Source organism: Zea mays, chromosome 6, assembly GCF_902167145.1.
Source record: "Zea mays cultivar B73 chromosome 6, Zm-B73-REFERENCE-NAM-5.0, whole genome shotgun sequence".
In the NCBI taxonomy this organism is placed as follows: Eukaryota; Viridiplantae; Streptophyta; class Magnoliopsida; order Poales; family Poaceae; genus Zea; species Zea mays.
This window is the reverse complement of record NC_050101.1, coordinates 139,482,508-139,496,043: the sequence shown is the minus strand read 5'-3', so window position 1 is coordinate 139,496,043 and position 13,536 is coordinate 139,482,508. Positions and strand designations below refer to the sequence as shown.

Genomic DNA, 13,536 nt, shown 5'->3' with positions numbered 1-13,536 from the left:
ATCAAGTAAACATTATTGACCCTTTTTGATAGTATGACTATCTAGCTAATAACTCGATCAATTTACTTCTCTAATCCCATCCGACAGGTTTTTATCATATATACAACATGAAATGAAATAACGAAAAATCCACAGAAAACAAAAACGAAAAAGAAATGAAAGATAAGGAAGAACTAAAAAGAAGAAGCATACCTGGGCCTCGGAGGTGAGTGTGGGCCGCTGGCTCCGGATCCAGCCTCCAAATGTACTCCGTGGTCCAGCAGCAGCCCATCTATACGGTGTTACTCTGGTGTCCGGTCCGATGCGAAGAGCCGAGGATCCCAAATAGCCTGTTGCAATTAGGTAGTGTTTGGTTCCAGAGTCTATTTAGATGGAATGACTCTGTTCCAGATTTTAAGTATGAAATGGCTTCATTCTATATTTGGTCATCAGAACAGAGTCGTTCTATTTTCTGTTTGATTCTAGAGTGAAATAGAAAGAATCGACTTTATCCTATGTTTAGCATATTCATACAAATATATATATATATATATATATATATATATATATATATATATATATATATATATATATATATATATATCACGCAGGAGGCACACGAAGCCGAGCACGGCTGTTTTTTTCTGGAACTCAGAGATTCAGCATCTTAAGAGAATATTTCAATATTAGAATGACTTCATTCCATTTTAATTCAAACCAAACAGTCTTATTACTAAACCAGAACAATTCTATTCTACTGTACTCTAAAACCAAACACTACCTTATCTTTCCGCCAAGCTCCATCGAACATGCGATTTAAATCGTGCTTAGCCAAGATAGACTGTAGTGATTGGACAGGTGTAGTACGTAGCAGCAGCAGCACACGGTGGTCAGAAGTCCAAGACGTACGGTGGACCAGCAGGCAGCACTGCAGCAGCACGTTCGAAATTCGTTTACTGATGACTCGTGTTAATTATCCATTCGTTGCTCCAAACGTCCAGGGTCCAGCCCACGTGCTCGTGCCACATGATGTTTGTCGCGTTGGAATGCGACAGCGCCGATTCATTCAAACCACACGAGGAGACGAACGAAAATGACTGGAGCAGGACGCAGTGGAACGTCCACGCCACGCACCAGCGCGCACGGCCAGACAACACGTGGCCTGTGCGGCAACAAGAGCAGGATTATCCCTCCTGGCCCATGTATATTTTTTATTCATGATTTGGAAAAAAAATATATATATATATATACACCTCTCCGTCTCAAAATAACTTCACAATCTAGAAATCAAAGTTTTCTGTAAGCTTAACCATCTATAATTTTTCAGTAGATTAATCAGTATTTGTCAGCGGACTGCGGACATATATTTTGCGTTGCCGCAGTGGCAGTTTATAAGCGTGAGGAAGTAAAGCAAACATGAACTAAGTGCTTGGGAGTCTATGAATTCTAGAGTATTTAGTTGGTAACCACACGGTAGGTAGATGATCGGTTCAACATTACAACAGTAGATCGCCAAATGTTTTTGAGAAAATTTTCTCACGTTTCCTTCTTGGCCATGACAGATTTGGCTCTAAATCTGTCTTTGATTTCTTTTATGGCCTTTTCGTCAGTATGTTCAACGAGGGATAAAAAGATCATCTTATGACTAGTTTGGCAACTTTATTTTTTTTAAAGAATTCTAGTTTTTTCAAAGTAAAATAAACTAATTTCTCTTTAAAAAATGAAAATTCTTTGAAAAAATGGGGCTGCCAAGCTATCCCTTACATATTCCAGATTTCATCGTATTTTTTAGTTTGCATGTGTTTCAGTTTACCTATTGTTTTGCCTTCTTTCGCATGGTTTTAGGTCGCGTCATAGTTGCACAATTTTTTTGCACATTGTTTCAAACATAAAAACATTACTTTGTCTATAATTGCACACATCAATAAAATAAACAGTAAAACGATCTCACATACAACAAGCTAATACTCCCTCCGTCCCAGGATATAAGGCGTAACCACCTCTGGTTCAAAGACCAAAAAATGCATTTAATTGTCTCTATACCACTGCATCGATATACGTATGCATAGAGAGAGCACGCCTTATATTATGGGACAAGAATAAAAAGTGGTTACGCCTTATATCTTGGGACGGAGGGAGTATATTTTATTATAGTCTCTTAAAAGATTCTCCCTCTATATACAATTAGGCCTCCTTTGGTCAGGCTCTAGTTTCTCTTTGAGCTTAGGTTCCTTGCTTCTTGGGAGGAGTCAAAGCTGTTTTGCAATTCGTTTAGCAAAATAGTTTCTATTGTGTTTTTCAAATGATATATGTGGAAAAAGTAGGAGCCGGTAGAAGCCACATTTTTATGCTATGATTCCCAGCAATAAAAAGGTTCTTGCTCTCGGAAGGCTCTTGATGAGAAGTCAGTTTTTATATGACCGTTTGGTAAGGCTTCACGATGAGCTCGAGTTAGAGCCATCGAAACAGCCATACCCAAGGTACCCTTAGTCTGCAACAATTTCTTTTATTTTCTCCCGGCCCCCTACGACAACTTTCACAAATTATGTTCACCAGCCCCTGTTTGGTTCAGCTTCTGGACGGCTTCTGGCCGCCAGAAGCAGAAGCGGCTCCCAAACGCCTAGATTTTGGGCTAGCTTTTCGGCGCCGTGCTTCGCTCAGAAGCCGCCTGTCTACAGGAACCAAAAAGCCGCCCGCAGTTAGCGTCCGCCGGAAGCCGGGCTCATTTCTTCGCTAGGGTTCGACCACGCGGCGCCACAGCTCTCTCCCCTCGCAACTCCCGCCGCCGCCACCGCCGCAGTGGGACGCGGGCCTCGTCCGCAGTCCCTCTGCTTCTCCCGCCGCCTTCTTCCTCGTCGTCTTCGCAGGTAAGAGGTTCATATCCTCCATGCCGTTACGAATCCGCTCGTCGTTGTTTGGATAAGGTCCGTGACCGTTCAGTTCGCCAGGGTTTTGACCACGCCGCCGCAACTCCGTCGCCAAATCCCGCAGGCATCGTCAAGGTTGGACTCCGCCCCCATCGCATCTCGTCGTCTTCGCAGGTATTATATTCATCACCTCCATCTCGACCCTGTCTTATCCTCCGCCGTGCTGTTACGGATCCGTTCCTCCCCCATGTAGTGATTAGGGTTTAGGTTGCATCCATGTCCGTGGTTAATACTTCCCCCCTCTATTAACGACTATTTCAGAACGGGTTACTAATGATTTACGTGTGACATGTCATCTTCAGATTTCGACGACTAATCGGGTTCTTCCTGTTGCGTCCGAAGATCCAGTGGTACCAAGGTGATGTTATTATGAACTTGTTGGTTACTTATACTGCTTTTCTTGGTGTGTATGTATTCGAAGATCCAGTGGCAAATTTGTTCACGGTTTAGGGGAATCCATTCAAAGTGTGTCCATGAGCAGTTCAATTATGGTAGTGTATATGTAATTATTGAAAACCGAATGTTAGTACTTCTGCTACTACCTTATGTTATTATGGTCCCATGAGTCTGTTATTTTTGTTTCTTCTTAAATTGACTGCACTACGTAGTTGTAAAACTCTATACTTGTTTTGCATTAGATGGAGAAGTCTGGCAAAGTGATTGCAAAGTGGGACAGTAGAGCAACAAAAAATTACACAGAAATTTGTGTAGAAGAGGTCAATGCACGCAACAGGCCACAACATTTTCTAAATGCAGAAGGGTATGCTAACCTCATTAGGAAGTTTAAGGAACGCACTGGACGCACGTACACCAGGGATCAAATGAAGAATAGGTGGGACTCCTTAAAGAGAATGTACACCCAGTGGAAAACACTTAATGAAAGGGCTACAAGTCTTGGTCGAGACCCTCATACTGGTTCAATCAGTGCACCAGATGAGTGGTGGGTTAAACAAAATGAAGTAAGTAGACTTCAATTTTTGATTTCGTAGATTAAGAATACTAATGGGCATCTGAAAGTAGGAAATTACATGTTACTGCAGGCAATGACAGAGTGTATTATGTTCAAAACAGCCCCCCTTGAGAATGAGGACGACCTTAAGGTTATGTTTGGTCCCATTGTGTGCACCAATGAAACAACCCTTGTTCCTGGAGCTAAGGATGCAAATTCATCGTCTGATGATCACGTCGAAGCCATTTTAGGGGGGGGGGGGTGAAAACAGCACACCTGACCCTTGCTCAATTACGACAGGGAAGCGTAAGGTGTTGCATGATTCTCCTAAACCTAAGAAGAAAAGAGATACGAAGGATGAATACATGAAACGCCTAGTCGAGGCTTTTGAGTCGCGTTCCATGAACACTAACAAGTCCATAACCTCATTTGAGACCGACCCAGTTCGTGTAGAGGTTGCTGCTCAGTTGCAACAAGTCATTGAAGATGGTGCAGTGGAAGGAAGCGACTTACATTTCTTTGCCACTCATTTGTTGATGGAAAAAACATTATAGAGATGTATTTGCAACCCTGAAGACCAAAAAAGGAAGGAACGCTTGGCTGCGCCGTGCTTTCGAGATAAATGTAAAGTCCAGTTAGAAGTTCTACGTTCGTCTGACAACAGATGGTGCTGGTCCGAACTCTGTTGCTGGTGTTGTTATTGTTTCAAACTGTCGTCAGTATGAGTTTTTTCGTCGTGCAGTCGTGTTAGAAACTACATGTCGTATGCATCTTTTCCGCATCGCAAAATTTTCCAATTATTCGAGTTGAACATATATTTTTAATAATAAGAGTTGTATGTGTGTGAACAATGTCATTCTGTGAACCTTGTTTGAGTTGAACATGTATTTTTAATAATAAGAGTTGCATTTCAAGATGAAATTGCTAATGCATTAGTGTCGTAGTTTAATATGTGAATATAGCGATAGTTATGTTGTAATGAACTCTACTAATTATAATGTAATGACCTTTTGTTGGTTCGGTGTTTATGTGTTTCGTTTTTTCAAACAGAATCTGCAATCTGAGAATCTGCGTATCCAAACACCTAGATTTTAACCAACAACTTTTCTCCACAGCAGACGAACCAAACACCTAGATTCTAACCACCAGCTTCTCTACACAGCCAGCTTTTCCCCACAGCCAGCTTTTCAGAAAAGCTATTCAGAAAAAAGCCGAACCAAACATGCCCCGAGCAACACAGATGGCTACTCAGTTTCCACAGTCACGGGACTACACCATTGGCCCTGCACAACTAACATCGTTAGTGGCGTATCTAGGATATTATTTAAGCTAGGGTATGTTGTTCAAAAAAATTTCACGCATAATTTGATAAATTTATTTAATAATGATATAGTTATTTTTATAATTTTTTATTAGACTCTTTGGAAGGAACATAAATGTCTTGGGCAATACTATATTTATCAACTTCAAAAAAATATTTGTCCATAAAAATTATTAGACAATCATGCGTTTTATCTTTCCTCTTCCATGTTCTCTCCCTCTAACTCCATTCAAGTAGATTGGATAGAAAAAGCTATAAAAACATTTTTCCCTCTTGTTCTCTCCCTCTAAATCCAATTGAATAGATTGAATTAGAAAAATTGCAAAGAAAATATTATAGTTTATACATACATATTACCGTATTGGATGTCTAGACTAACTAGCTTTTTCATGTGGCACTGATTCATATTTACACGTCATGTGAGCCTCATGAATATTTGTATCCTGTAATAACATAACACACTTCAATAATTTCATATATATATACTAGGTACATGCCCGTGCGTTGCAACGGTGAACAAACTACTTTCTACAACATATTAGTGCACAAAGATTAAAATTATCAACCTCAACATCTCACTGAAAAATATTCAAATTTAAAATTCCTTGCAATTTCGAAACTCCTTATGTCACTACAACAAAGGTTTATTCATCCAAGCTGTATAATTTCATCATCAGCTTCAAGCACCTGTTAACTTAGAGTGCTTCAATACGCTTAGGCCCAATTACAAAGTTACATATACCAAAATAAAACTCGACACATTTGGCATAAAACTCGACAACGGTGTTCGCTGCAGAACAGCCAGTGCCAGGCATGGTGCCTTTCCTGTCTACTGTAGCGAGACCATCTACCAACTATAGTTATTCAGCAATATGCCCAGTCTAAGAACCATAGATCTCATGCTGAATAACTTCAGTGGCACGATTCCGGAAAGCATATACTCCTGTAGAAAGCTGACTGCGCTACGGCTAGCTTCGAATAAGTTCCATGGACAGTTATCAGAAGGGCTAGGCAACCTAAAGTTCCTCTCGTTCCTGTCGCTTACAAACAACAGACCTGCCAGGCATGGTGCCTTAACCTTCGAAGAAGCAGCAGGGATTTGGTTTGCAAAACGGGGCTCAATTTCTGGAGAGGTAGCAGGAACAGGGACTTGATCAGCTGGACCAGACGGAAAAATCACAGAGGACGAGCTGCCAGGATCGTTGCTGCTGACACTATTGCTTTCCTTGGGTGGAGCTGCAGCTGCTGCTGCTGCAATAGCATTCTGCACCTGCAGTTCCAGATCTTCAAGACCTCCTGCACACAGGAAAGTATAACAAAGTCAGAGACTTATCCTGGAAAGTTTGCTGTTTGCCTTTGCCCTGGGTTAGTCCAGGCAGAGCTGGCTGCTTCCTGATGGATGACCTGATTCCTGCGTGATGTCTGATGACATGGGATAACTAACCAACCTCCAAATAGATGCTTGCCTGATTCGCCTTGCCCGATCGAGGATACGCCGTCGCCATCCTTCGACGACCATGCACCTTGATCTTGCAGGCCGCCCGACTCTAAGTCGTTGCAAGTGAAAGAACAAGCCGGTCGTCATCAACTCTTGGATTAGTTTAGCCGCTCGTCATCAACTCTTGCCTGATTCGCCTTGCCCAAACAACAGCCTTTAAAATATAACAAACACGCTTCAGATACTGAGGAGCTCTAAGAACCTGACCACGCTTCTTCTTGGCATCAATTTCTTTGAAGAAACCGTACCAGATACCCAACGGAACAGTGACCACTGCAGTGTCCGCAACGAACGTTTGGCCACTGCTTACAGTAACCTCTACCCTGTTCCGGTGGCGAACAATTTCCAAAACCCTGAAGAACAAAGAACAAGTGTCGGTGCTGGAGCAATGGTTGATGAAAGTGAAACTACAACTATTGAATACAAATTGATAATAAAAAGGATATATTATGCATACTTATGGTTGAGACGTATATCTAAGCCTTTTGCAAGAGTATTTATAACTGGACGATATCCACGAACCATGAGGCCATGGCCACCTGGAAGCAGCACCTCCTGCATCCCATCAACATTATCATGCATAAGGCACAATAATTTCACAATGTGCAAGTATACTGGCCAGATTGTAAGGAAAAAAACATACCTGATCCCAGCCCTGTAGTGAAATTGAATCTGCGTCAGTGGCAAACCAACCCTCCATACGGCACAAATACCACTGAAGAACTTCATGAGCAATCCCTTCTTGCCTGTAGTGAACACATGGAAAACCCGCTGTTAAAATGACTGGTATGTTTGTGTTGAACAGTGAACAAAGGCAGGAAGTAGATTAGTACAAACCTCAACTGTGGATTTCTATCCATAACAATTGCAATGGCTTTTGCGATAGACATATCTTCATTGGTTCCTTCCCTCAATTTGCCAGTCTGTGCACAGAAGTGTTGTGGGTAAATCAAATAATAGAAACTACCTAAAATCAACAGGCACTGACACACCACTAATTGAAAGGAGGGAATACCTCTTCCAGTATGGTCTCAAACACCTTCCCAAATACATTCGAAATATTAGAGCTATCCAGGAATACCTATGCAACCGAGCTGACAAGCATCTTGTGCCGAAGATCAACAATACCAATGTTGACCAGAGCGTGGCTGCTATACATGCAACAGTCTTCAGCTGTCTTTGCAGGCGAGCAACAATACCAATCTGTGGTATGTCTCACCGACGACAAACTGAGAATAATTTGAGTTCTTAATGGCAACCCTCAACAATTTATCATAGCCACTTCAAAGCGACAATTTATCACAGCCACTCCAAAGCAACCTGACTGTTATTGATAATGTTTTCTTTTGGTAACATTTCCTTCTTTGTTTTCCAACTTTTCCGATCAGAATTAAAGAGATAAAGGAATCAGTGGCAATACTCTTGTGTGGGACAAGTGGATGTGGCAAGAAACAGTGCAGGGGTGAGGGGTATTTCATAAAATTGTTTAGTTTATGTTGTTTTCTGTTATTTAGTTATATCTCATTTCTTGTAGCCACTGATTAAAGTCTTCTTCTGCTGTTACCAAAAGAAAACACATGGAACGATTTGTTGTACGTGCAAAGTACATGACTCTAGATCCAGCAAAGAACAGATACATCAAATACATTCGAAATATTAGAGCTATCCAGGAATACCTATGCAACCGAGCTGACAAGCATCTTGTGCTGAAGATCAACAATACCAATGTTGACCAGAGCGTGGCTGCTATACATGCAACAGTCTTCAGCTGTCTTTGCAGGCGAGCAACAATACCAATCTGTGGTATGTCTCACCGACGACAAACTGAGAATAATTTGAGTTCTTAATGGCACACAAGCATAAAGAACAGCAAGAACAAAGGAACACAGAATCAGAGAAAAAACAAGAGTTTATATATTCACTGTTCTCTCTTTGTTTCTGGAGTTACATCTGATCTTTTCGTTTTTGAGTGACCTCTGATCTTTTTGTTTATTGAGTTACATCTGTAGTCTGTAGAGAGTGACCTTTTATTTACAGCAAAGGACGCAAGGGTGAATACACATTACTGTGTGTACTTCTCAGTTTCTCCCCTCTAACTAATTTTGCCACCCTCGGAGTCATCTGTTCACATTTTTTTTTATATACTGATTTTACAACACTCTCAGATAGGGCTGTGGTTAGAATGTTTCAAGAGAATCAAACAAAGGGATATGGTTTAGTCAGTAAATAAACTGAAAGCTTAAAGAACAGATAGGGGTGATCAGGATTACCTACAGATTTGGAGACTGTTTGCACAAAATATTACGGGAATTCAAATTTTCGCACAAAATATTTATTTATCATTTGCACGGTCAAAAACTTCACAAAATATCTCTTATTAAACCCATGTCATAGGTATTACAAACAAGATTCATAGACATACAAGTTTGCCTCTTGTTGCGTTTGGTTGCTCAATAACAGTACGACACGTATTCTATCAAATCTCTCTACGCCTAAACATAGTCCCAATTATTGCTCTTTGCGAATTTGTAGAATCTATCTACGCCTTTCTTCCTCAAGAAATGTCACAGCAAACTGACGGTTGTTCAGCGCCACCAAAGCTTTTTGGATTGCTGCAATGAATGCCACAATTAATCACATCTACACGTAGTTCATGATATAATGAAAACAATCACAAATTAAATGTAACTAATTTTTTAGAATATACTTACGTCGAAAATGATGGGTGTTATGATGGAACGGATTGAAGTGTATTGCGGTATGATCTGAAGACTCGAGGCACTCTAGAATTACACATTTAAATCTCCGTTACGAATCATTATAAAGCAAAACTTAGTGACAGATGTTTTGAAAGACGTAAAGACATGTTGTACCTTGTCTTCTGAACCGTCTAAACATAGTCCCAATTATTATGCCATAATCCTCCTTAGCCAACGCCCAGCGGAGTGCATTTTTGTTTAGTAGGTCACCCCAAACTTTAATGATATGTAAATGTCCCCTACGACATTGATTTTGGTAAGAATAGGTTAGTAATATTTAGACCTGGATATATAACTCGACAATTAACAGAATATACCTAGCATCCATTATAACAATCTTTCTGAAAGGGCCCCACATTGTGCGATGTATTGTATCCAAGTGGACTACAACAGCCATAATGTCTACAAAAATAACAGTTTATAAATGGATTAATACTGAATTTTGTGTAAACGATATATTAATAATATTAAGAGATCGATATATTCTTACCGACTAAAGTCCTGTTTGGCAACTCAGCAATATCAGCAAGGTTCAATAGTATTTGTTTTGGGAATGGCGCCATCTGAATTGGAACAATGTATGGCTCCACGATGGCTTGTTGGTCAAGACACAATTCCATGGGACCATTTAGATGACGAAAATTAAATTCACCCGGATGAAGATTGAACTTTACATTATGCATCTTGTAAACATGCTTTTCATGGAGCAAATTGTCGAAATGTTTGACTGTCTCATACATATATGTTATGGCCTCGATCTTGGCTCCCTAATAGTATTTCAGTAGGAGAAGAGGCAATGGTATGAAGAGCGTGTAACTTTGAAAATGAAACTTAGAGAATTGTTGGCTTACATTGATGTCAGATAAAACGAAATGTTGTCTGTCTCGAAAACGTGGTTCAATCAGGAATTTAACTTCTACCCGAGCGACAATACTGTATTTCCGCGGTAGCCCATAAAAATCTTCATCACGGTAGTCGTCGAACAACCTGAAGCTATATTAAACACACGACTAAATATCGGTCATAACTTTGATAGATCAATTTTATGTAAATATATATTTATATTTATATAATAACTTACATAGGCATCCGTTTTAGGCGGTCCGCTGCGGCTCTTTCACGGTTCAATACGACCGGTTCCATCAAAACCTTGTAGCATTTAACTTACATAGGTTAGAGGGGCATGGTTTCACATCAGCTTTGGAGCCAGGATTTGGTTAAAGTCTAAAACTTTTTCTGGTTGTATTATAGCCTTGAGACCCCATAAAGTAGAGTTTAGCATCAACCGATATATACCGGAAGAATGCATATAAACTTTATACCCCAATACCAGTCCCCAATACACACAAGCATACACGACATTAACAACATTATTTGTATGGAAAATTCAAATGTTAGTACGGGTGTTCCGGCACAAGTATTTTATTTTAAAGGAGGGAGAGCAAGGATATATAGCCTTGAGACCCCAGACAGTAGAGATTAGCATCAACCGATATATATACCGGAAGAATGCATATAAACTTTATATACCCCAATACCAGTCCCCAATACACACAAACATACACGGCATTAAAGCGATAATTTTGTATGGATAATTCAACTGAAACATGATCGAAAAAATTCAACTTAGAGAACAGTTGCAGCAACAAATTCGCTTGAAAGCTTACCTAGGCCTGAGAAGCTGCGGAAGCCGTCGATGCGTTGCAGCGAACCACCGACGGTGTCCTGCAGTCCGGTCCGGGTCAAACAAGCGCCTTATCCCTTTCTTCTTCCACACCCCTCGCTAGCCGAAACAACAAACTATTACACTGAAATCACCATACATTATTTCAGTAAACACTCTCAAATTCAGGAACACTGTCTTAAATTTATACACAGTCTGAAGAATAATTAGTAGAGAAAAAGCAAGCAAAAAATTACTCCATCCTATAAAGATCGTTATTCTTGGATTTCTCCTCCAACAGATGCAAACTCTGATGAATCCAAACAAAAAACATTGCATGTAGCTAGTACAATAAGAAACAACACCACTTGTGCTGGTCAGACGCATGGTGCAAAATCATAAATAATTATTGCAAATAGTTGACTAAAACATCTACAGATGTACTGTTACTATGCAGCCTATGATTTATATCCAAGCTCGGCTGTCAAGCAGCTAAGCTATTGTCCGCTCTCTTAAAACTCTTTTGGGAACACCATTGGTCCTAGAAAATGTAGTGACAGTCATCTAGCGGAGTAGTTGCTGCTAATATATTCTCTTTTGCTTCAAGTTTTATTTGTTCAGCCCAAATAACTTAAGAGCTCCCCTAAAAAACAGCAAGGACTATAGCCAATGCCAGAAACCAAGGACTACAGCAGTCTTGGTCAGAAACCAAGATCTGTTTCGTGGAAGCAATTCGCAGCCAGAAAAGCATTTCGCATAAATAAATTGGCCTACGATAGGTACATTACAACACTCACGAATCCAAACTGAGATGTGATAGTCAGTAAAAGCAAGTAAAAAATTACTCCATCCTATAAAGATCATTATTCTTGGATTTCTCCTCCAACAGGATGCAAACTATGATGAATCCAAACAAAAAACATTGCATGTAGCTAATACAATAAGAAACATCACCACTTGTGTTGCTCAGACGCATGGTGCAAAATCATAAATAATTATTGTAACAAACATGAATTATTGGATTAGCAGACATGAAGTATTGACTAAAACATCTACATGCTAACAGACATGAAGTATTGGATTAGCAATTCAAAGCAAAATGGATTTCACATGAAAAAAATCAGCAATTGTAACGTGAAAGCAGATAACACTTACCAGCTAAGTGTTTGCCGTTGAAGATGTCGTGGGTCTTCTTTCTGCCAGAGCCTATATCAAATTCCTGTTAGATATGAAACCCTGGTAGTTCTAAATCAAATTCCGCAAACTATGAACCGAGAATACTTGAACCAAGATACAAGTTCTTAAACTAATCATAGGAACTGGTACAACACAAGAAATGTTGAGTAGTTGTTCATCAACAGCAAACACTGACCTTCAGCACCGTGTCCTTAGCGACGCGTGGCTTCACTGGCATATGGCGTATGGATCGATTAGGGGTTTTTAAATAGATACAAGTTTGCTGTCCATGAACCGAGAGGATGGAATCGGCTGCCGTCCATGAATGGCAGTGGACGATCCGAGAGGATGGCGAGAAGAGATATGGGAATTGACGGGGCGGGCGCGGTAATGGCGAGAAGAGGTCTGGTACCTTCCATCCGCGGGCGCATCCGCTGCAGAGATAGAGTTGAAGGCCAGCGGGATTTGAGGGCGCGGCGGATGCACGATTTGGGGAGAGGAGGAGGAGGGGGTGGACCTTCCATCCGCGGGCGTTGGTGGCGCGGGGTGCGGGGGAGATGCGGCCGCGACGACGGCGGCTGCGATGCGGGCCGAGTTGGACCTGCGCGCGATTTGGTGAGGGCGCGGCGGATGCACGATTTGGGGAGAGGAGGAGGAGGGGGTGGACCTTCCATCCGCGGGCGTTGGTGGCGCGGGGTGCGGGGGAGATGCGGTCGCGACGACGGCGGCTGCGATGCGGGCCGAGCTGGACCTGCGCGCGATTTGGTGAGGGCGCGGCGGATGCACGATTTGGGGAGAGGAGGAGGAGGGGGTGGACCTTCCATCCACGGGCGTTGGTGGCGCGGGGTGCGGGGGAGATGCGGCCGCGACGACGGCGGCTGCGATGCGGGCCGAGCTAGACCTGCGCGCGATTTGGTGGACCTTCCATCCGCGCGTTGCGGGAGCGGCGATGCGTGCGATGCGGGAGCGGCGAGGAGCAGGTGGACCTTCCATCCGCGCGATGCGTGCGATGCGGGAGCGGCGATGCGTTGCTGGCGCGGGGTTGTGGCGGAACTGCCCGAATTATTCCAACTTAAGTGCCCAAGTCCCGCCTTAGAGGCTAGACCACACTTAAATGGGAATAACCCGTCAATCCCTCGGATCTAGTCCGACACGGCCACTGACAGGATCAAGTACCACAATCTCACACGAAGGTGAGTCACAGAGCAAATACAATAAAGCATAAAACCATACATGCCAAAATGTTAAATTATTACATCACCAT

The 13,536-nt window shown here is 41.8% G+C and overlaps 1 protein-coding gene across 1 annotated transcript; it reads right to left on the bottom strand.

Annotated features, from left to right (window-relative positions):
* Positions 1–4,897: 4,897 nt before the first annotated feature.
* Positions 4,898–7,716, bottom strand: LOC103631435 (polyamine oxidase 3). The gene is made up of 7 exons (XM_008652350.2): positions 7,690–7,716; positions 7,512–7,597; positions 7,318–7,420; positions 7,132–7,229; positions 6,882–7,027; positions 6,233–6,472; positions 4,898–4,923 (listed from the first exon to the last, which is right to left on the bottom strand). The coding sequence occupies exons 2-7, from the start codon at positions 7,562–7,564 to the stop codon at positions 4,898–4,900; spliced, it is 666 nt and encodes a 221-aa protein (XP_008650572.2). The 5' UTR covers positions 7,565–7,597; positions 7,690–7,716.
* Between the last annotated feature and the right edge of the window lie 5,820 nt (positions 7,717–13,536).

What these genes read in the sequence shown, in the direction of transcription:
- LOC103631435 (XM_008652350.2), bottom strand. Translation starts at nt 7,564, where the DNA reads ATGTCTATCGCAAAAGCCATTGCAATTGTTATGGATAGAAATCCACAG. An exon ending in GATATACGTCTCAACCATAA is followed by an intron (nt 7,028 to 7,131) that starts GTATGCATAATA and finishes TTTGTTCTTCAG; the next exon opens with GGTTTTGGAAATTGTTCGCC. An exon ending in TAAGGCACCATGCCTGGCAG is followed by an intron (nt 4,924 to 6,232) that starts GTCTGTTGTTTG and finishes TTGGATACGCAG; the next exon opens with ATTCTCAGATTGCAGATTCT.